Source organism: Centroberyx affinis, unplaced genomic scaffold (assembly GCF_046629955.1).
Source record: "Centroberyx affinis isolate AG114_WGS23_722 - 3 ecotype Tasmania unplaced genomic scaffold, CSIRO-AGI_Caff_v1 ptg003629l_1, whole genome shotgun sequence".
Taxonomy (NCBI): domain Eukaryota; kingdom Metazoa; phylum Chordata; class Actinopteri; order Beryciformes; family Berycidae; genus Centroberyx; species Centroberyx affinis.
The window spans coordinates 48,444-71,122 of record NW_027281541.1 but is presented as its reverse complement, the minus strand read 5'-3'; the positions used below and the strand labels follow the sequence as shown (position 1 = coordinate 71,122).

The window sequence follows — 22,679 nt, the reverse complement described above, 5'->3', positions numbered from 1 at the left end:
GTTGTCTCAAATTACCATTAGCCTACTTGATAAATAGCTTTGTTTATTGAACTGTTGTATAAAAGCAACTTCACACTCGAAGTCATGCTGTTATACTATATTTCAGCACTCCCTCTCGTGTGATATTGCTTCAGGTTTAGGTGCCGTGTCGGCCGACAGATGCAGTCAAACGACAGCCAACGCCTAGTTTTGTATCGCTTTTAGGAGAGCGCATGTCTTTTGGACCTCCAGCTTGCCGTACAAAAACAAACATGGCGTCTTCTTTGGACGTCCACGTCCGAATTTGTGGACAAGAAATAATAAAATACGACCTAGAGATCAAGGCTCTCATTCAGGTGAGAATCGACAACGCATTATTTGTCAGTTGTTTAAGGTTTATCTTATTGTGTTATCACACTGCAGTTAAAATGTCTTTTTCTAGTAGAGGTGGCCGTAAAAGCAGCTCCATGACACACTTGAAAGTTGGAGACAAACAGCATACAACGACGTGGTTACATAAATACAGTTGAAAGTCACACAGTAGTCAAGTGTAAAGGATCAAGTCAATGTTTTAATGGCGTTTATTTGTTAGATTTCTGTCTAACTGTCGCAACGGTTCCAGCTACTTTACGTGTGTGAGACTTCGGTAAGCCCGAGGGGCGACCGACCGGTTACAGCTGTAAACTTTAACGAAACGTGACCGACAGTGACAGGCAGGAAGTAACTGGAAGATATGCAGCCTTAACTAATGCGACAGCTGTGTGAGGAAGGGGATCAGTCTTCTTCAGCTGTGGCAGCGACAGGTAGCAGTGATGTAACGTTAGTGTGAAGAAAAGGTGAACCATGCCCTGCGATCAGGGAGCAACAAGGCCTCCCTGACACATGTAGAAACAAAGATCAATTATACTTAAACAAACAAAAAAAACCTAATTATGCATTTTCCCTTATAAGACTATATGAGTTGCATCAATTTGATACTGCTTACTATGATCTATATCAGTAATTTAGGTCCTAAAGATTTCTGTCAGCTTTAAAAGAAGAATATTTGATTTTAAGTTGATTTTGTGAACTTTTTTTGTCAAAGCGAATCAAATTTTTAGAGATAGTTTACTCAGAGCATCACCAGTAGCATCTAGAAAAAATATAATCATACATATAATTTATAGTAATAGTTTATGAACCAGTGTCCCTAATGTATTGATTTTATTTATTGTAATTTACATGCCCCTCAATAATACTCGAGGCAAGTTCTATGTCCCAAAAATTACTTTTTAGTTGAAATGTAGACTAGTCTTCCTCAACAGCGTCTCAGAAACAGAGACAGATGTGCGTAGTAAATGTTCTTATTCAAGCTTTCTTATTAGTTAGATAGCTGAATGTTGTTACCACATTTGTAGTGGTATGTTCAAAAGTATACCTGTTTTTTGCTTGATTTACTTAAATCCTGACCACCTTTTATCATCCATTATACATAACATTCCATTGTGTGTGTGTGTGTGTGTGTGTGTGTGTGTGTGTGTGTGTGACCTGTAGGACATCAGAGAATGCCCTGGACCCCAGTCTGCTCTCATGGAGCTCAACTCTCAGGTCAAAGAGAAGTTCAACAAGCTCAGACTCAGAATACAGGTCATGCCTCGTTGTTGCTCTGTTGCACCTGACAGACTTGATGCTTAAAATTGGGAATACAATAGTTAATGGTGCGTGTCATTTGAAGTTGATTGTTTTTGTTGATTTTGTGGTTGTTGTTGTCGTTGTTGTTGCAGGACCTAGAACAGATGTCCCGAGAACAGGACAGAGAGACGGACAGACTGGTCATCCAGACAGAGACGGAGAGCCAGCGGAGGCAGATGCTGAGGTGTATGAACACACACACACACATACACACGTTGTGGAAAAAAATCAGTGTACACATTAGACGTCATAGAATCTGTCATTGAAGAGGGACTGTGCATCCAAAATGTAAGCGACTGGAGCAGTGAGTCTCTGGAAGTCTGTTTATTTCCTGAGAGCTGAAGGCTCATTAGTCATTAGCCACTCATTAGCCAATCACATACTCACTTTGCTGTATGACCCTCCAGCACTGCAGTGCCATCGGTGATGCATATATATAGTTGAATCTGGATTAAAAAAACATACTCAAGTATGTTTGGTTTATCTTGCCAGACACTTAAACATCCTCAAAAATGGAATCTTCAAATTCACAATAAGTTAAATCAAATATTTCTCATGTTTTTTAAGTGTTCAAAACAGTTTCAGACTCTTTTTTTGCCTGGGTCTCATATCAACCAACACACAGTAGAATGGTAGTGTCTGAAAACTATCAGCCTAAATCAGCTTTTCTCAAACGTTTGTGCCCCTCCACCTTTTTATTGATAAATAAAAATAAAGTGTTTCTTTTATTATTCATAGAAAAGCAGCATCCACACTCAAAACAGAACGTAAAAAAGCAGACCAGACAATCCAGGAAGAAAAGATTAAAGATTAAAACAGAAAATGCTGTTCTGACGGTCGGTTGTTGTGTTGTGTGTGTGGCAGTAACCAGACAGCGTGGCGTAAGGCTAACCTGGCCTGTAAACTGGCCATAGACAACATGGAGAAGGACGAGCTGCTGCATGGGGGGGAAAACCCCACCGCCAGACAGAGGTGAGTAGAACCGAGTAGAGCTCTGCTGAAGCTCTACTGGTACAAACCAGACGGTACTCTAGTGGCTGGATAGAAGAAACGCGGATTTCACAGACACTAATACCAAATTCTCACTTCATGCTCTCATTTCTTAAATCGTGCTTGTTCTTGGATTTAAAGTACCCATGTATCGCCTGATCTGATTTCTCTATGTGTGTGTGTGTGTGTGTGTGTGTGTGTGTGTGTGTATATGTGTGTGTGTGTATCAGGAAGGCAACTAAGGAAAGCCTAGTGCAGACCAGCAGTAATATCACAGAGAGTCTGATGTCTATCAGTAGGATGATGTCCCAGCAGGTGAACCAGAGCGAAGATGCCATCAGCACACTGGGTAATGACACTCTACTTTGTGTGTGTGTGTGTGTGTGTGTGTGTGTGTGTGTGTGTGTGTGTGTGTGTGTGTGTGTGAGAGAGAGAGAGAGAGAGAGTGTGTGTGTGTGAGAGTGTGTGGTGTGTGTGTTTGCATGCTTTTGCTGTAAAAGAGAGGTGCTGTTTGTGTATTTGAAGTAAAATCCAGATACAGCAATGCAAGTTTTTCCCTTTGAAAAAAAAACAAAGTTCTACATAGTTTCCCTTCCTCCCCTCATCCTCCTCATCTTCCTCCCTTCCTCCTCCTCCTCATCCTCCTCCCCTATACCTTCTCTCCCCTTCTCATCGCTGTTCATCTCATCTCGTCCTTTCCTCTCCTTGTTCCCTCCTTGACTTCTTCTTCTCCCCTTCCTGTCTCCTCCTCTTCCACCTCTTTTTCCCTCCTCCTCTTCCTCTTCCTCTCCTCAGCCACCTCCTCCAGAACAGTGCAGGAGACCAACGAGGAGTTTAAATCCATGACGGGAACCATCCACCTGGGGCGGAAGCTGATCCTCAAGTACAACCGGCGGGAGCTGACGGACAAGCTGCTGATCTTCCTGGCTCTGGCTCTCTTCCTGGCCACCGTCCTCTACATCCTGAAGAAACGCCTCTTCCCCTTCATCTAGACAGCTGGATAGTGTAGTTCAGTGTTTCCCTGCTGTTTTTCGAAAGGAGAGCTGGCGGCCAGTCTTCTAGGCGAATGTTTTCCCACTTATTTTAGACAGTGGCAAGTTACAGAGCATTACACAGAGGGATTTCAGCGTGGAAACCCTCTGTAGAGAGTGAATGGAACCGCGAACAACATGGGAAACTCTTCAGCAGTACAGAGACTCGGTGGATTGTGGCACTGTGAAAACCTTGTATCTCCAGAAAGTCAACTTTTCATGAGAAAGACAGCCTTGTTTTTAGCTTGACCAAAGTGTATTTGGGGGGTTTGAAAGGGTTTTATAAGCCCAAGGATGGTAGAACTTTCTCAACCCATAGAGGAGCATGAAAATCTTCTGTACAAGTGAAAAAGATGAAAATCACCAAAATTGGAGTTACGAGGTTTTCACATGACAGCAGCAATAGGTTTACACTCTCATCTCATGTTCAGAACTAACCAGGGTCAAGGCCATAGTATGTAATATTCCTTATTTTAGTCTTTATTTAGTCTTTTACTTTTTTAGTGACTGTGTGTGTATGTGTGTGTGTGTGTGTGTGTGTGTGTTTTCTGGTCAGCTGTCCAAGGATAAGAGATCCTGCTGTTATTGTTTAAGGTCCAGTATTAACTACAGTTGCTGATAAGTTTAGCTAGTGCCTTCCTTCAAATCAGCTGTACTGGCTACTGAACCAGAATACTGTGTGATTACTGGGAATCTGTCATGTTGACTGTTTGTTGATGAATGGTAGACGTCTGTTTGAATAAAGTTGTATACTTCATTCAACATGCTGAGTAATGCATTGTTGTGCACCATTATCACAGATGTGCCAGTAGATGGCAGCATGCACTACATCATATCATGACAGGATTGTCTTTGTTCTCTGTTCAGTGTTTTTATTGTGGTTTAGTTAATTCCAAGTGAACATTCATTTAGATAAAAACATTTAATTATACAAAATATATCAACTGAAACATGGGATTTGTATGAAATGTGACTGTTAGAAATACATATTCATGACACATCAAAACCTGAATGTGCTGCCCTCCTGCAGACTGCACCCTGAGTGTCTACAGAGATGAAGTTACATGACTATACGATGCAAAAACATTCCTCATAAATAAAAAAAAAAAGACTTAAATAGGTAGAATATTGACGTTAAATCATCAGCTGCACTTCAGCTGGAGACGAATTCCCTGTAAAGTCTTTACCCGTGTTCAAGTCCAGAGCTCTGTGAGTCTGTGTGTGTGAGTGTGTGTGTGTCCATGCCCTTACTGGAGTATACATGCCATTATGGTTTACTGTCATGCTGAGGTGAGGTAGATAGCTGGTTTTTGGTTTCCTTGTTTCACGTCAAACATAAGAGAAAATAATATTATACCATAAACAGATTAAATAAGTTATGTTGCATTGCTTTCACAGGTAATACTACACTCTAAATACTGCAATAGAGCTATTACTACTACTTCTACTCATTCTGTTACTACCATAAAGTAATAAGTGCATGACCTTTGTTTCTGGCGTACCCTGTCTGCACATCTCCCTGTCTGGCTTTGAGACTGGCTTGATGCCTGTCTGTCTCTCTGCTTGCCTGTCTGTCTGCCAACTTGTCTATCTGTCTGTCTCCCTGCCTCTGTCTGTCTATGGAGCAGTAATGTTGGTTTTCTCAGACACAAGGAGACCAGACTCGGTAGCGTTGTCAATCTGATTGAGACCCCTCCCGTCCTCTGGATCAGCCGTTCTGGTTGGCTGCTGCAGGGGGCCCTGGCCCGTGATAGGCTCTGCCGTGGTAGGGGGCGGGACGGTGGTGTGCTGTGGAGCGTCTGATTGGCTGAGAGGACAGGCACTGCCGAAGCTGCTGCACAGCGCCCCCCAGTGTTGCTCGCACTGCCCACGCAACCGACGCCCGACCCATAACCTGACGTCCTCTCCACAGCTCAACAGGAAGTTCACCAGCTCCACGTACGGCCTGCGAGGACACACACACACACACACACACACACACACACACACAATCAAGATGATTAACAATAAGAAATTAAGCCTTCATTTCTTTAACCAGCAAATTAAAACCATGTTTGTGATTACAAGGTGAGGCTCACTACAGTTGTGTGTCCACCAGGAACCTCCCTTCACAGCTCTGGCTTTTATTCATTGTTTTCTATGGAAAAGATTTGCTTTTGCATGTTGCCAATATCACTGATCTTAGCGTGTTTTTAAAGATAATTGGACTGATTTCTGGCCATTCATTCAATTTCGTTCATTTGTCCATTCGTCATGCGTGATATCTCAGACATTGATCACTTGGGGGAATGATGCATCTCACCACGCTACAATTACAGATCAATTAAATGTTATATGTTACTGATTGGCCAAGAGTGGGACTGCATCATTCTTAGGGGACGACATTTACTGTTGCCTTTTTTGTTTTGACTGATGAAAACCTCCAGTTATTTATTGCTTTCTGTATGTGTGTGTGCATGTGTGTGTGTGTGTAGCCCTCACCCCGGGGGGAACAGCAGGTGGAACTGGACCAGGTCCCCCATGGTGTCCATGTGGTCTCGTAGCGCCAGGCAGAGTTGGTGTTTGGAGTAGCACTCTCTCTGGAGCGAGAACACCAACTCTCTCACCGCTCCGCAGCGACGGCTCACACAGCTGAAGCGCTGGCGCAGACCCAGCGCCATGCACCGCAACGCATCCTTCACAAACGACTTACCCTGGGAGGACAAGGAGAGGAGACCGCAAGAATCACTTTTGTTTGTCAAGTACAATGCGTGCACACATGGAATTTGACCTGGTTCATTGGCGGTGACACTTAGTATACAGTTACACAGGACTGACACAGTAGGTGCAGGACAAAATGTACCAGGACCTGAGATATAGTGCAGACAAGACACACTGTATGACAGAAGACTAAAAATAAACACACTACAAGTACATTCAGTGCTGGAGAATTGTACCAGATGAAGACTTAGCATCACTATAAGTCACTGTGGATCACAAGGAGCATGCTACACCATAGGAACACAGTGAAAGAAGCTGAGGATTTTGGGCAGTAGTCTGGTTTGCTGATGTTGCTGCTACCTCCAGAGAATATCCGTTACCCCATATCCTTTAAGAACAATGTCATACTGGCCCAGTCTCGGTATTACAAACCACAGGCTTGCACACAATAACATTCTCATTCCTGCCTGTACACATACTTACATAACTTTAAACAAGATGGACAGAAATGTATTCTCTCTGAGGGTCATTTCCTGGAAAGCAACACTTTATCGGATGTATAGTGGATTACAGTAGTAACCACACATCCTGTGTTGTGACAGTGTGGATCTGTGCAGGTCTTATGTATCATTTTATAGTGGGTGAGTATATATGAGCTCTTTTGTGCATTGTTTTACTTTTACTTTTTTCTCTTTTGTTATTGTGCTGACCTCACAAAGGGAATTCCATGGCAATGGACCAACACAGTATTGTGTCATATCGTATCATAACGTTTTGTGTCATTTTACCTCGCATCTTATCTCATCTTAACGCATGTCATCATGTCAACACATCATATCGCATCTCACCGTATCACACTGTATTGCATCAGATCTTATCGAATCCCATCGCATCATATTGCATGTTATTGTATGCAGTTGTATCGTACAGTAACACCAACATAAGATCTTTACAGACATCATACACCTGTTCATACTGGAGACACATTAGTTTTGCATCACTCCCTAATGCATTTCTATTCTAGTAAGGTAGACAAACTGTCCCTTCTCTAATTTCAGTTTGCCCCTCAGTTTGTTCTGTAACCAGCGCTACCATACACTCCTCTCTACACAACACACATCTTTCACAAATGACTGCAATGATTGATCGGATTGTGTGACAGTATAAAAAACAACATCCATCTCAACGCGTCCTTTAAGAAGCACCTGCTCTGGAATATGACAAGGCCAGCCAGTACTTGTTGTACTGTTAGTGCAAAAGGTGCCAAATTGCAAAATGATTTGAAAACTGGCTTACATGTGTATCAACATTGTGTATGTGCGTGTGCATACACGTGTGTGCATGATAAATGAGGTCAAAACCAGTTGACCCCCCCTCTCCCCACCTGTGAGTCGTAGCGCCCAGCGTTGTGCAGCAGAGTGAGACAGATGTGGTGCAGCCCGCGGATTTCACAGGAGTTGTTGTTGAAACACTGAAACGTCCCACAGCCGACGTCCCCTGAACTCACCAAACAACTCTGGATCTCTGCTGAAAGACAGACAGAGAGAAAGAGAGAGAGAGAGAGAGAGAGAGAGGGAGAGAAGGGGGGGGGGCATAAGCAATCCAGCCATTAATTTTTGTCCGCTCCAGAGGAAATTTACTTTTGAGTCCGTCTCCCAAACCATACAGGATGCACAGAGGAGTTGCATCCCGTTTAGGACATTATAAGAATTTCAGCATCACATCTATGGGAGTAGGACCTTGAGAACTTCTGCTTCCAGGCTTTACAAAATTGACAACTATTAGGTGGGGTTTTTTTTTTTTATTTAATATTCAGATTTTTTTTCTTGCATGTGAACATCTTAGAATCAGTACAGTTTAACCATTCTTACACTAAATAACTATTTATTATAGGCTATGTACACTGTAGAGGTCATCTGGCTTCACTGACTCTTTCTTTGACAGAAGATGAAGAGCTCAGAGGATGAAGCTTCACCTGAGGAGACACAGCAAGCTGACACTGTCCAGCAAACAGTGAAATGTAGGCATATGCTTTGATTTTGCAGCAGCATTCCATAACTTAAGATTTGGAATTGGTAAGTGTTTGAAATGTCTATAAGGAGGAGAGCCAGCCAACCATTTGTGCTAATGATGTAATGTATGATGTAATGCATGAATTGTCCATATCCTATTCTTCTTAGTCTTGATGTCCATTACAGTAAAAATAGCCTACAAGAATTTTTTGATGAGTTTGGTTTTTATTTTTCGACTCAATATGCTTAAAAAATGTGAAGAAAGAATTTGAAATCCATAAACGTTTTTTGCTGGGTGTCATGAGGTTACAGTGGGCTACTACAGTGTCACTATAAACTCACTACTGAACACCAGAAACCCACTGTAAGTCCCTCTAGGAACAGAATACCACAGTGACTTTTCGTTAGGAGTCCTTAGGTTTATCTGTCACCAAGAGGCCAAATGCCGGGTGAGACAGTTGTTGTTGTTTTTTTTGTTGTTGTTGTTGTCCTGCAGGTCTGGGTCCGGGGCAGAGGTGCCGTCACCGACCTGCTGGTACGGAGGGAATGTGCTTGGACAGGATCGAGCCGCCGGGCGCATTGAATTACAGCGCACCGACAGAACAGGAGACCGAGGCAGACCGGCCCGGGACAGGGACAGAGCATGGAGACTTGGGACTAACCCCGGCGAAACTGGACGATACTAATCCTGTGATATACTGGGATACTATAGAAATATAGGCTAACGAATATGCTGCAATATGCAAAAGGAAGATTGGTTGCACTTTACTTGGATATAGCCTATAGCTGATACTCAACATACTAAAATGTCTACTGAATTTCAGGTGATACAATAGTGTAACGTTAGGGTTGGATTAGGGTTAGAAATAGGTCCAGTTGGGATTACCATAGTCTGTAGAAATGCAACTAATAGGCAACTGACACTTTGCTGAACATCTACTTTATGTCACCTGATTGGACAATCCAAATAGCCTAAAGTGGACATTGTATGAATATTATAGTGATACCTTAGGAGATCAAAAAAATACCGTTAGATAAGGTCACTATAAAACTCACTGAGTAGCCTACTATTGAAGACCCACTATAAGACCCTAAAGGAGTAGGTTATTATAGGAATATTACAGTGAAACAAAACTGAATAAAATTAATAGGCTACAGCCAAATTCACAAATACGTGTCGTCATACTGGTCGATAATGTCAAAGCTATTTGGCCTTCAGGGAGATGGTTTCCCAGTGAGCTCCAGTCCAACGGGGGGCATCATACCGCCGCAGTGTCAAACCAGACATACAGCGGCTGCCTGATAATCCTGTCAGCGCAAGTCGGACAGAAAGCAGAAAGTCGTGGTTATAGTTTTCCCTGTTGGCCTGGCTGCTGTTTGCTGCTGCAAAGATCACAGCAAACATGATTAAACAGGTCTAGTCCTGTGATTGGCTGATCCAATTTGCAAAAGTAGCCTATAGGGACTACGGGTGCGAAATTAAATAGTTACCCATAAAATATGTTTATGAATGAACCAATGAAAACCAATCCATATGCATAATTTGATGAAATGCATAAAAAATACAGATTCAATAGCCTACAAAACACAACTAGGACGCGTGTAGAAACTGTGGCTCGTGAGTGAAATCGTCATATTTGTCAATAACGGATTATGGCACGTAGCCTACAGTAGCCTAGCCTATTTGTGTATTTTTTATTTTTCTGTTTAATTCAGCCCTACATCTTGCACCTGGTGCCATGGGGAATTAGTGAGAGACTAACAGGGTGCTGCTGTCAGGTGGACCATAAGGCTTCCCACACCTCAAAGCCTCCCAAAAAGAGATATGCTTTACACAGACACCCATTTGAAAACGTTGTTTCTCCTTATGGGCCCCCTCAGAACAGAACTGTCAGAGATTTTCTAATTTTGCTAACTTCTAGCAGTGAAATTAAACCAAACCTCATTAGTCTGGGGACACCCGGACCACACTTTGGGAACCACCACTCCAGTTTATGACAGTCTAACCTCAAGGCAAAGTCAGTTTCACAAAGAAAGAGAGATAATTTCTGTGAGCAGCAGTATGACAGCACGGCCCACAGCGCTGCCAACAGGTAGACAGACAGTGACCCACCTGTGTTCTGCAGAGAGAGGCGCCTCTTCGCCTGGTTCACTTGTTTCTCCTGGGCTTCGTTTGGATCCGTCAGGACCTGCTGACAGGCCAGCAGCAGGAAAAACACAGCGGACAGCTTCACCGGCATCTCTGGGACAAATTCAAGTTCACAAGTTCAAAAAGTTCCAGGCTGGTTTACTGTTTTTTATCAGTCTTTATTGGTAGAAGAAACAGGAGTCGCCAAACTACAGAGAAGTTTCCACTATGAACGCGCATTGGAGCTCTGCGCGGGATGACGGCTGGGATATAAAGCCCCCGCGAGCTGCGCGCTCGTGACGGTGAATGAGGGGAGCCGCGAGCTGTCTCTCTAACCAATCACAGCACAGCCTTGACCGCTCGCCACACTGAAGAACTTTACGTTTTTTATCATTCAGTAATGAGAGAGACAGAGAGAGAGAGAGAGCAGAATTCATGTATTTTTATAAATTGTTTGATTGATAATTAAGTGTCTGACTTACTAATTTGGTGACATATCTATTGTATATTTATTGTTGATTGTTACTGTCATGTTGCTGTCATTTGAATTTCTATTTCTACTTTTTCAATTAGTATTTCATGCCAATAAAACACCTTTGAATTGAACTGAACTTAACTGAATGGAGAGAGAGAGAAAGAGAGAGAGGAAGAGATAGAGAGGGAGAGACAGACATAGACAGAAAGAGAGAGAGAGAGAGAGAGAGAATGGGTTAATAATGTGGGTCACAGAGTGATAGAAACTCTCCCAAAAAGTTAAAATGTTCTTATAAGGTACCGGAGTGAGGCTGTTCCTCTGAGCCGGGGCACATGAAGGTCAACTAGACTGAAGAGATCAACACTCAATTAACCCGCCAGCCAGCCAGTGTGTGTGTGTGTGTGTGTGTGTGTGTGTGTCTGTGTGTGTGTGTGAGGGTACGCAGCTGCTGGCTTGGCAGTGAGACGTGCAGGAAGGAACGTATCTAAAGCACCCAGAGAGAGGGAGGTCAATCTCTGTACCAGACACAGGACAGAGAGAGGGAGAGAGAGAGAGAGAGAGAGAGAATAAGACTGAGGGAGGAAAGATACAGCAAGACAGATGTGAAGAGGGTCAGCATTTCCAAAAAGTCGTAATACAAAAATCGCTGGTATATTCTCATTTTGTCACTTCATGTCTGTGTGTTTGCCTGACATTCTTTAAATATTTTTGTTTGGAGACCACATACACAGATGTACACACACACACACACACACACACACACACACACACACACACAAATCCCTGTACTAACACAATACACACACATCATCATCATGGTGTTTCAGGGTAGCTGTTAGTTCCAGCCTATAATGTTCATAATTCACACAATATAAGGGATTTAATACATATCAACAAGCCAGGTTGGCAGCAGCTGCTGACAGGTTGGTTAGAGTGTGTGTGTGTGTGTGTGTGTGTGTGTGTGTGCGTGCACGCGCGCATGTGCGTCTTGGGTATGTTTGCAAGCTATTGGTCATCATACTGTATGTTGCAACCTTGGAAATTTTTCCCAAACTTGCTGTTAGTGGCTTACGAATTGCAGGTGTATGAAAAAGAGACAAACAACTCTGATGTTCAACCAGATGTTCATTTGTCTTAGAATTTAAATGGTGGATTCAAATAAAGCAGTTAACCGTGTGTGCATGTGTGTGTAAATGTGTTTGTGCGTCCAAGGTGAGTTAATCTTTGTTTTTTCATTTTTACAATATGTTCAAAGCTTGCCATCCAGTTGTTGTGGTCGTGTGTTTTGTTTCAGAACGGCCCTGACCTCTGACCCCTGACATCCAGGGGAGGACACAAAAAGGTCATGTGACACCGTGACATCAGCGCCTCCTGGGGAGCAAAACCCAAACAAACAGCGTCTCTCGCTCATCTTTTCCTCCCGTCGTACCTCTCGTTCTTCTCGCTCTTCATCCTCCCTCCTCACTGTGACGCTCCCGTTTATCTATTCTGCATCCAAGAGGCTTTGAGTGTGTGTGGCTGAGAAAAGAGTGTGTGTGGTGGTGGGAGGTCAAGGTAGAGGGACATAGTGTGTGTGTGTGTGTGTGTGTGTGTGTAGGGGCCCGTATGGGGTAGGCTTACTCGTTCAGGGACTTGTGTTTGGATGTTTGATGAAGGCCGTTTTTCTTTCAACCTTCCCCTCTCTCTCTCATCCTGTTTCAAAACAACATCCCACGACTTCCCTCACACAACCCCTGTTGACCACCCACACAATGACCCTTAACCCCCACCCCCCACACACACACACACACACACACACACACACCCAAAACGACACATAGTTTTGTAAGCACACACATGCACATAGACACTGTAGAGCAAACACCACACATGCAGTACCCTCTTGTACTCTCTGTCCCTCACATGACCATGTTATGCCAAACATTCTGCATGTCTGCCTGTGTGAGAGCGTGCGACTCTCCTGTGTGTGTGTGTGTGTGTGTGTGTGTGTGTGTGTATGTTCTGTATGTTTATATAGATCTAATGCAGTTTGAGTATCTGCTTCAGGATAATTGATTTGAAGAGGAAGTTAAAGGATTACGGAAACCTTTGTGTAAATAAACTTGGTAATCAATTTACTGTTTTCCCCCACTTAATATACACAGTGTACACTATAGTAAACTATACAAACACAACACACAGAGCTGAAACTGCTACCAATCTTCTCATCAAACAGTGGAAAGTTGATCAAAGAGCTTGTTCACCAAGAAGTCAGTGTATTGATTTACGCCATTCTCTGTAGAATATGGTTATTGGAATTAACTGACATTGTAGAACTGACATGTGAGTTTGTATATTGGTTGTTTACTAGAGAAACTAACACACCACTCACTGCTGTAGCTACATTAGAGGAAGACCACTGGCTTTCACCTGGCACACACAAGACACTTACATGCACACACAGATAGACAAACAGGCAGACACTCGCAGACAGAAACACACACACACACCCCGACACACATATTTGTGCTAACGTGTGGGTCAGTCTCCTGCCAAAAACAAGTAGGTAAATCAATAAAGGTTACGCAAGCACCGATGACACACACAGCTCCCAACGGACTGACTGAGGTTTAGGCCTGTATTTATCAAGGCTTTCAGATGTGATGTACTTCTTTACGAACTGTTCAATTTTGCCTTTAATACCATAAAGAATTAAAACATCAAGATGAGGAAAAGTGAGTTTTTTTCTCATCTCATTTTTTCATCTTTTTAAAGATGGCAAACTTTATAGTTAGATGATAATCAGGATAAGAATGATGTAAGTTACGTGAAAATTGGGTCTTTTCAAGGAAACATTCTTTTAAGACATCATCACGCATCTCTGATCAAGTACATGACACAACATGCCCACCTATCAGCTATCAGTTAAAACGTCCACTGCTACTGATGAATCCATGGGCTCAGATTTGCCTCTCAGAGTTACATATCATGCATTTAACATAGATTTACTGTTTCAGATAATAATGAATAGAGTCAGTCAATCTAGTTCAGCTAGAGAGGTTTGGTAGACACTGATCCTGATTTCCTGTGTTCTGTTTGGCCGCTGTTCTGTTGAGAAATACACTCCACTGATTAGAGAAGGGAACCTATAGATGAGGAATGATCATAGCAAAAGCAAAAGCAAAAAAAAAAAAAAAAGATATTAAATGTTCATTTTTAGGGGCAAGTTGTCCTTTGATTGGAAATGGACGGCATGTTAAAAGGGAATTCCAAAGTTTTACAGACAATCATACTCCCAGACCTATGATAACCACACAAAATGTTTTCATATTTTTGAAGTTTGTCCATAAAACTTTCTTTCAACCATCTTGGGCAATTCAACCTAAGAGTAGTTTTTGGTGGAATCGACCTTTTAAAATGGACAACCCTAGTCAACTACCCCACCTGGTGGCTCTGTTTTGTGACCACAGATTTTCTCACCGTCTTTCTCATGTTTTAACTTCCGGAGGAAAACAGACGAGGTTTTCACCATCAGTCATGGAGTGAGAAATTAGTTGTATGATGTTCATACAGTGACAAATTTTCACTGACCTGCCCAATATCTTTCGTGCCAAATCAGTTAGAAAATCACCACAGGCTGTTCCTCCTCTAGTCCTAATTGGAAATCAACCTGCCCAGTGACTTCACCTTCCACTTTGACTAACTACATAGTCAGAAATTCCAAGTTCAATACCATGTTATTATTTTCAGCCAATGCACTCATCCATTAGTGAAAAGGTTTATTTACAAAATTTAAGTATTTCCAAAAACAAACAAAGACCGCTGTGAGAAATCAGCATTACACAAAAAAAACATGATTCCAAAATAAACACCTGTCTCATTTCATACATTAAACAAAAACACACCGCTTATTCTGGTTTTCATCAGCAAGTAACAACAAATCAAAACAAAACCTGATTTGTTCCAGGTTCATCTTCACAAAAGCAGGGCAATCCAGGATGGTGCACAGCACATTGTTAACTTTTTTTCTGCGTTAAGTGGCATTGTCCAGCTTCTCAAACAGCAGCTTCGTGCTACACAGACGGCACTGAAAACCACATCCTGCGCTGACCACTTTGACTCCAGAAACATTCTAGACAAGTCTGTTAAACAGAGGTAGCTAGAGACAACCTCCTCCTCCTCCTCCTCTTCTTCCTCCTCCTCTCCTCTGCTCTGACGCCACACCCCCCAAACGGATGGCCCAGCGCTAGAACATTATGTGCAGACCAAAATATCATCATGGGTACCTGTGGCAGGACAGAAAAGAGAGACTGCTGAAGTAAGCATTCAGAAGAGAACATTCCTTATTTCTGCAGCAAGAGGAAGGGAATATCACACTTTATCACAATTTGGTTTACAAGCCTGTGAGGGTTTTTGTGCCCGACGGAGCAGTGCCAAGTTTGGCCTTGGCCGATGCTCTGTGGTATCTCGACCCCCACAGAGTACAGACTGTGACTGACCTTTGGACTGACCTCAGGGGGTTTTGGGGCCGGTGGCAGGTGGGGCCTCTGGCTGTTCAGTCTGTTCACAGGGTGCAGGGTTGGGATTGGAGGGGTTCTCTTCCCTCCTGTCCCCTGACAGGAAGTCGTGGATTGCAGTCTCGATGTGCGGCCGGAAAGTGTGGTTCAGCTTGGGGTCCACTACCTGGGTGATGATCCTGTCCACACCGGACTCCAGCATGCCCGACCTGAACACAACACAGCATTCACACACATGGCAGTAACACCTAAAAGAAGGGGGCGGGGGTGACAGTTAATAGATGTAATACTCACTGTACAACACTTTGCCTCAGCCCATTCCTCATTTGGTTCTTGTTGATAGACGGGTTCCAGTCTTGCGTGCTCAGGTGCGTGGTAACAAAGTTGTCAACTTTCTGTCGCAGGTTCTGATAGGCGGGCTAGCAGTGGTGACAATGACAGTAACTTAGTCATTACACAGCAATAGCACAAAATAATACATTATCAACATCGAGCATGGTGGCTGCAATGAAAAGAACACTCTGCCAAAGTTATTACAATGAAATGAACACCACTGCCAGACTAAAAATACCAGCGAGTAGCTCAGGATTTGCCAACATTAGCTTTGTGCTTGGATTTAGCTAGCAAGTAGCTAACTACCTTTGTATCAACGTCTGCCAGACAGTCCCGGCGGAACTCGTCGAAAAGACCTCGGTTCTTCAGATGCTCCACAATCATGGCGATCAGCTGCGGGTCACCGGGAGGAAGGTTTGCCGCACCGGCGTTACCACTGCTGCCCTCCGCCATGCCAAAGCGAGGGCGATTTGATTCCAAAGATTTGCTAAGTTACTGCTCGCTACAATGAATGCTAGCTTGGTACTTGTTTTCCTACAAGAGATGCGACCGATTTGTATGTCTCAGCAAACTGCGGGTGGAGTGATCGCTCGCCGCTGTATCAGTCTCTGTATATGTCAGCTGTTACGGTAAAAACTGTGTTACAAATCGAGCGCACCATTTCGATGTGTCACGCATGCGCGTCTCGGCGGAACCTGACATCGGAAGTTGACTTACCTACTTGCATTCAAGTGTCGTCGCGGAATAAAGGTAGCCATGATGTTAGCTAGCGTGCAATGATTGGTTTATATACAGCGGTACTTTAAAATCACCGCATTCTTAAAAACGTAAAAGCTCGTGTTGCTCTGTGGTTTAGTCTCCAGGCGCAAGGAGACTGTTTCGCTATCCTTCGTAACTGCATGTTTTTAGGTTGCCGCCACTAACGCTGCGCTAGCTAATGCTAATGCTAGCTAGGTTGGCTAACCTCAATTAACAGTAACATCAACAACCTTAAGCGTAACTGTTAGTTCATTTACTAGATGTGCATCAATAAATGATCGTGATGTGAACTGCATGAGCAGTCAACCTTGATGACACCGCTATGTGACTTCTTTACTAACTGTTATGTCCAAATTACCTAGCTAACGTTGGCTCAAGCTGTCAGTTAAGTGTGATGAGTTACTACTTCAGCTGCCTTGTGTGTTTTACCACCGCGTCCACATCTACGCTAGATACTCGACGTCTGGCTAGGCTAACTAACTTGAACCAGTTGCACCCCAAAATATTTGTACACACTATATTGTTGTCTTTCTTACAATTTAGTTTGTCCATAATATACAGTACTGTGCAAAAGTCTTAGGCACCCAAGAGTTTTTATATAAATTGTGTCTTGGATGTTAATTCATTTTTTTCTGCATTAGTGTGTCAATTCTCAATTCTCTTTAGTTTCATCCTCCTCCCCTGGATGCACAGCTCCATCTTTGTAAGCACAGACAATAGATTCCTGCTGAGCTTCCTTTCCACCCTCTAAACAGATGTTACCCAAATGATCCTAAATCTCTGCCAGCAAGCAAATAGTATAGACTATGTTGTGAATATATTTTGTTGCAGTTGTAATAACTAATTGTAGCCTACACTAAACAGGATTTGGCAAAGCAGTCTGTGGACACTTAAATCAACACAACTGAAATGAAATGGCTTGCTAACTTGGGTAATTTTTCATTAGGTTCCACAACCTTTGACATATCGTATTCTTGCTGCAGATGAGTGGCGCATCTGATGGAAACAAGGAGTTTCTGGAGCAGCTGCGAATGCAGCAGCTGTACGATCAGCGGAACGAGGACGGCTCTGACCCATACTCCTACACCGACCCAGAGGACGGGACCGTGTATGACTGGGACCATGACAAGAAAGCCTGGTTCCCTAAAGTATGAACCTCTTTGATCTCTCAGCCTTGATGCTTAAATGTTTTGCCCTTGTTCTGAAATGACTTAGTTCCTCGTTGCTGCACAATGCTACACACTACTCAATGTAACCTTATTTCTGTCAACACCGACTATTGGTTGTGACTGTTGTGACTACAAGCCCCTATTGTTTGAGAGCCCAGTTGGCTGTGAGATAATGTAATAGTATACTTGGATAAGTTAACGGTTTTCTTGTCTCGAGTTACTTTCATTGCACGTTCTGTAGGTGTAGCCACAGAGGTTGTGGTTATAGAGCCAGTTTCCATGTAAATGAGTTCTGCTTTTCTGTTTTGCTCTGTCTCTCCAGATAACAGAGGACTTCATTGCAGCCTACCAGGCCAACTACGGCTTCACTCAGGAAGGAGATCCGGATCCGGATGCCTCTGCATTGAGCAGCGCTGACCCAGCAGCCCCTGGCCCAAACAGCAAGGCCCCTGCAAAGGAGAACCCAAAAGACGCCACACAGACCCAGAACTCAAACCAGAACCAGACCCAGGCTAAAGAAGCCAAGCAGAAAGGGGAGAAGAGGAAAGCAGAGCAAGGTATTGTGGCATGGATAGTTTAGAAAGCCATCCTGTTATCTTTCAAGGACCAGTGTAATACCTGACACACCAGTAGGAAAGGACAAATGGTGTTTGAATTTAAATAAGAGCCACAGTCATTGAGGCATTTTTCTACCTTGCTGCCTTTCCACAATAACACTGAAAGACAAGACTTTGATGCTCAATGCTCCGGTGATGGTATTTATATACAGTATATGAATGTATACTATTGCTAAGTTTAAGTTTGCACAATTGCATCTTTGATGAACACTTTTTTTTCCCATTTGTGTGTGTGTAGGATGGTTTGATGTGGACAACGATAAGAACACTAACGTCTATGTGTCAGGTTGGTATAGCTTACAAATTGTCCCTCATTGTTAAGGAGGCAGCTGTCCGATGAAAACCTTAATATCTTGACCCCATCCTCTTCCCTCTCTTTCTTTTTTCTCTCCCTTTCTCCTCTCCCCAGGCCTACCTCCTGACATCAGTACTGAGGAGTTTGTTGAGCTGATGTCTAAGTGTGGCATCGTGATGCGGGACCCCATCACTGAGGAGTATAAGGTCAAACTCTACAAGGACGGACAAGGCAATCTGAAGGGAGACGGCCTCTGCTGCTATCTCAAGGTCTGTCTGTCTCTCTCTCTCTCTGTCTGTCTGTCTGTCTGTCTGTCTGTCTGTCTCTGTCTGTCTGTCTGGATGGATGGATGGATGGATGGATGGATGGTTTTATGTCATGGCAAGTCTGTCTGTCCACCTGTGTGTCTGTTGCTTTCTCTCTTGCATCATTTAATCTACAACATGCAACTTTTTGCCTTGACAGTGAAATGTATCGCAAGTACCACACCCACAGCAAATAGTTTACACCCCAAAATGTCGTGAACATCATTGAAAAGACAACTTTAGGCAAATGGGGTGGGCATGAACACACAGGCTCACCAACAGACACAGACTAATAATAAATCATATATCCTATTTATTCATTGTTATTTTAATGTGAAAAAAGTCTCATGTCGCTCATTTTGCTCTGAATGACACAGAAGCATTATTTTATTTTGTATTACATTCCAGTGTATTGACTGTGTGTGTGTGTGTGTGTGTGTGTGTGTGTGTGTGTGTGTGCACGCGCATCTCTGCAGAAGGAGTCGGTGGCCCTGGCTCTGCGTCTGATTGATGAGTCAGAGGTCAGAGGTTACCAGCTCCATGTGGAAGTGGCACGGTTTGAGCTGAAGGGCACGTATGACGCCAGCAAGAAGAAGAAGAAGAACAAGGAGTACAAGAAGAGGATGCAGCAGCAACAGAAGTACGCCCTGCTTCCTGTTTAGCAACAATGTGATTGGTTGTTTCATTTTGCTTCCCACTCAGCGCATACTGGGATAGGCTCCAGCCCCACAAAACACTGAAATGGATTAAGCGGATAGAGAAGATGAATGAATGAGCGGTTCATTTTCGTGTGTGTGTATGTGTGTAGGCAGTTGGACTGGAGGCCAGAGAAGCAAGGAGACACGAGGAAGAGACATGAAAAAGTTGTCATCATCCAGAACATGTTCCACCCCAGCGACTTTGAGGTCAGGAGACACACAGAAAACACACACATGCACACACACACACACACACACACACACACTATCTGTCCTTACGCTGTATTAATCCCTGTGTTGATCCCCCTAGGAAGACCCACTGGTGCTGAATGAGTATCGTGACGATCTGCGGACAGAGTGTGAGAAGTTCGGGCAGGTCAAGAAGGTCATCATCTTTGACGTGAGTTCAACATCATAGTCCACAGTTCAGTCCAGGGAGAAAGAGGCAGAGTTTGGTCTCTGACGTTCGATTTTATCTCTATATGTGTAAAGTTGCGTACATAAAGAGACGTCATTTGTTGTGTTTGTGCTGCAGAGACACCCAGATGGCGTGGCTTCGGTAGCGTTTAAGGAGCCGGAGCACGCCGATGCCTGTGTTCAGGCGTTGAACGGTCGCTGGTTTGGAGGCAGGAAACTCTCTGTTCTCCTCTGGGATGGAACGACAGACTACCAGGTACTGCACTGTCTGTGTTGAGAGATACCAAATACAAATGCAAAATACAAATATCAAAAATGTTAGGAGATTCATGGTAAACTGGGGAAGTGGTTTTTGATGCACTGCCAAGCAACGTATGATATTATAAATGGCTCTATTGGTTACATCCTGAAGCGTTAGGTAACATACAGTAAACATACTGTAACTCCAATAAGGGCCTTTTATTTACCTCAACAAGAGAGAGCACCAGGCCTTTATTAGAGACAGGCCATTATTTCTCTCGGCAGGTCCACAGTAGCCGGTATGCCTAAGAGTGATAGAATTTACCGATATTCTGTAAAGAATTGTGCTGCCCCAACTTATACAATTCCTGTTGTAGACCTATAGCCCAAAAACACTACTGGTATCGGCAACTGATTTCAGATACCAGTACTACTATTACTAGTACCACTACTACCGCTACTACTGCTGCTGCTGCTAGTGCTACTGCTAATATTAATAAAAAAATATCTGGCTGAAATAATCACGCAAAAGGTTAACTACTTAATTAAAAATGTCATTTATTATTGGCATACATACCAGAAACATACAAGTGGGCTACCACACCATAATGGTCATCAGTCTTGCTAACCGTGTGTGTGTGTGTGTGTGTGTGTGTGTGTGTGTGTGTGTGTGTGTGTGTGTGTGTGTGTGTGCGCGCGCGCAGGTGGAGGAGACGACACGAGAGCGAGAGGAGCGGCTGAAGGGCTGGTCTAGTTTCCTGGAGGAAGGCAAGAAGGAGGGTCAGCAGGGCAGCGACGGCACCAGGCCAGCAGAGGGCGCCGCCTCCGCAGAGGCAGCCCAGACCGCCAGCAGCACAGAGCCGAGCCCCGGCCCGGACAGGACGGCCCGCACCGACACACCCAACCACGACCCACAGACAGAACCACAGCCGCCAGAGCAACAGGACCAGGAGGTGGACTCCACAGACAGCAGCCTGGCAGGAAGCGATGACGAGGAAGCCTAGACTCATCCACCCACATATGTTGTCGCCATGGCAACTAACGAGGACAGTCCTGCTTGAACGTAAAGTGAATCGAACTGCTGCAAACCTCCTTGTTGAGCAGGAGAGGAGAAACAGTCTGGACAGTTTGAAGTGTTTTGTAATTGGTGTAATGTAGAGAAATAAAATCGTCTTTTCCCTATCCTTTCTCGTTGTTTCCAGGTGTGTTTTAAGTTGTAATTAGCTTACTAGACCTGCATGGACATTTGCAACTGAACTGGATGGAGTTGGTGATACTAGATTATTATTAAAGTATCTTATCTCTATGTGTAACTGACTGGCCAAACAAGGCAGGCAAGACTATTATTATTTTATACACACAGTTTTCCCATCATTTCAGTGTGTCAACTGATTTAAAGTGTTAAACTGATTCAATATTTTGTATTAACAATATGAAGTGTTAACTAATTGGTACTGATTGCTGAGACAACTGCATTGGAGTTGAATTGTAAAAACTCATCTAACTTCAGTACTCAAAGTATGTCTCTAAATTCCTCCTATCACCTTGTAATAATAACCTTTTATAAAACATTTTGTAAAAATGTTTACAAAGGGCTTTACTGGCAAAGTAAAGCATAGTTAACTTAATACATTAAAGCCTAAATGTGTCATAATCATCGGTGATGGCAAACCAACCAACCTGATTGTCCTGGATTTTCAAACTGTCATAAAGTTTCAAGTAAAACACAAAAGTGTCGCTTCAAGTCACTTTCACATTGCCGTGGTAAACGGGGGCAGTAAGACAGAGACAGTATTAGCTGTGTGGAGAGGCCTCAAAGGGAGATGCTATAGACGTCACACACGCACACACACACACACACACACACACTGCTGGATACCCACACAGCAGACCTCACGTGCCGGCAGCTGCACCAGTCGACTTGCACACAGCATGCCTCAGTGGCCTGTCCTCCCCCAGTCATTTCTTCATTTACAGATGAATGTGATGACGTTGTAGCTTTTCCACCTGCACCCCCAAAGCTCTGTGTGTGCGTGTGTGGGCGGCCACACTGGGTTGAAGCGACGGCACGTGAGATATGCTTGTCTGTTTTTTTTGGGGTTTTGTTTTTCCCAACCCACCACCACCCTTAAGATTTACAGAACAAAAGTCAATTAATACAGATGGCACTGTAGATTCTCTCACATCTGGTGTGTGTGAGTGTGAGTGGGAGGGTGTATGAGATGAAGTCTGCATACAAGAGGTGATAAACATGAGGTTTAATTCCACCTACATCCGGCCTCAGATTAACTGTGTGTGTGTGGGGAGTGGGGGGTTAGGAGGAGGGGGGGGGGGCGGGGGGGATGACAACTAACTTGTCAACAG

The 22,679-nt window shown here is 43.7% G+C and overlaps 3 protein-coding genes across 4 annotated transcripts; 2 read left to right on the top strand and 1 right to left on the bottom strand.

Annotated features, from left to right (window-relative positions):
• Positions 1-217: 217 nt before the first annotated feature.
• Positions 218-4,397, top strand: bnip1b (BCL2 interacting protein 1b). Of its 2 annotated transcripts, XM_071540405.1 has the most exons (6): positions 218-335; positions 1,513-1,605; positions 1,743-1,834; positions 2,515-2,622; positions 2,871-2,989; positions 3,436-4,397. In XM_071540405.1, exons 1-6 carry the CDS (start codon positions 252-254, stop codon positions 3,630-3,632), a joined length of 693 nt encoding a protein of 230 aa, XP_071396506.1. In that variant the 5' UTR covers positions 218-251; the 3' UTR covers positions 3,633-4,397. The 2 variants fall into 2 exon arrangements, with proteins under 2 accessions (XP_071396506.1, XP_071396507.1); XM_071540406.1 differs by lacking the exon at positions 2,515-2,622.
• Positions 4,398-5,288: 891 nt separating this feature from the next.
• Positions 5,289-16,368, bottom strand: LOC139661832 (stanniocalcin-2-like). The gene is made up of 7 exons (XM_071540399.1): positions 16,122-16,368; positions 15,777-15,901; positions 15,481-15,691; positions 10,497-10,623; positions 7,756-7,898; positions 6,153-6,364; positions 5,289-5,616 (listed from the first exon to the last, which is right to left on the bottom strand). The coding sequence occupies exons 1-7, from the start codon at positions 16,266-16,268 to the stop codon at positions 5,289-5,291; spliced, it is 1,293 nt and encodes a 430-aa protein (XP_071396500.1). The 5' UTR covers positions 16,269-16,368.
• Positions 16,369-16,537: 169 nt separating this feature from the next.
• On the top strand, positions 16,538-22,029 carry htatsf1 (HIV-1 Tat specific factor 1). Its single transcript, XM_071540409.1, has 10 exons — positions 16,538-16,565; positions 17,558-17,722; positions 18,066-18,300; positions 18,599-18,646; positions 18,770-18,924; positions 19,437-19,600; positions 19,769-19,865; positions 19,969-20,058; positions 20,194-20,331; positions 21,020-22,029. The coding sequence occupies exons 2-10, from the start codon at positions 17,558-17,560 to the stop codon at positions 21,317-21,319; spliced, it is 1,392 nt and encodes a 463-aa protein (XP_071396510.1). The 5' UTR covers positions 16,538-16,565; the 3' UTR covers positions 21,320-22,029.
• Positions 22,030-22,679: the final 650 nt, after the last annotated feature.

Bases quoted from the DNA above. Each gene is read 5' to 3' on its own strand.
- bnip1b (XM_071540405.1), top strand. From the start codon at position 252: ATGGCGTCTTCTTTGGACGTCCACGTCCGAATTTGTGGACAAGAAATA. The intron at 336-1,512 runs GTGAGAATCGAC...TGTGACCTGTAG, and splicing joins AGATCAAGGCTCTCATTCAG to GACATCAGAGAATGCCCTGG. The intron at 2,623-2,870 runs GTGAGTAGAACC...TGTGTGTATCAG, and splicing joins AACCCCACCGCCAGACAGAG to GAAGGCAACTAAGGAAAGCC.
- LOC139661832 (XM_071540399.1), bottom strand. From the start codon at position 16,268: ATGGCGGAGGGCAGCAGTGGTAACGCCGGTGCGGCAAACCTTCCTCCC. The intron at 15,902-16,121 runs GTAGTTAGCTAC...CACCACTGCTAG, and splicing joins TGGCAGACGTTGATACAAAG to CCCGCCTATCAGAACCTGCG. The intron at 6,365-7,755 runs GTGGGGAGAGGG...TTGTCCTCCCAG, and splicing joins CTGGGCGCTACGACTCACAG to GGTAAGTCGTTTGTGAAGGA.
- htatsf1 (XM_071540409.1), top strand. From the start codon at position 17,558: ATGAGTGGCGCATCTGATGGAAACAAGGAGTTTCTGGAGCAGCTGCGA. The intron at 18,925-19,436 runs GTCTGTCTGTCT...GCATCTCTGCAG, and splicing joins GCCTCTGCTGCTATCTCAAG to AAGGAGTCGGTGGCCCTGGC. The intron at 20,332-21,019 runs GTACTGCACTGT...GCGCGCGCGCAG, and splicing joins ATGGAACGACAGACTACCAG to GTGGAGGAGACGACACGAGA.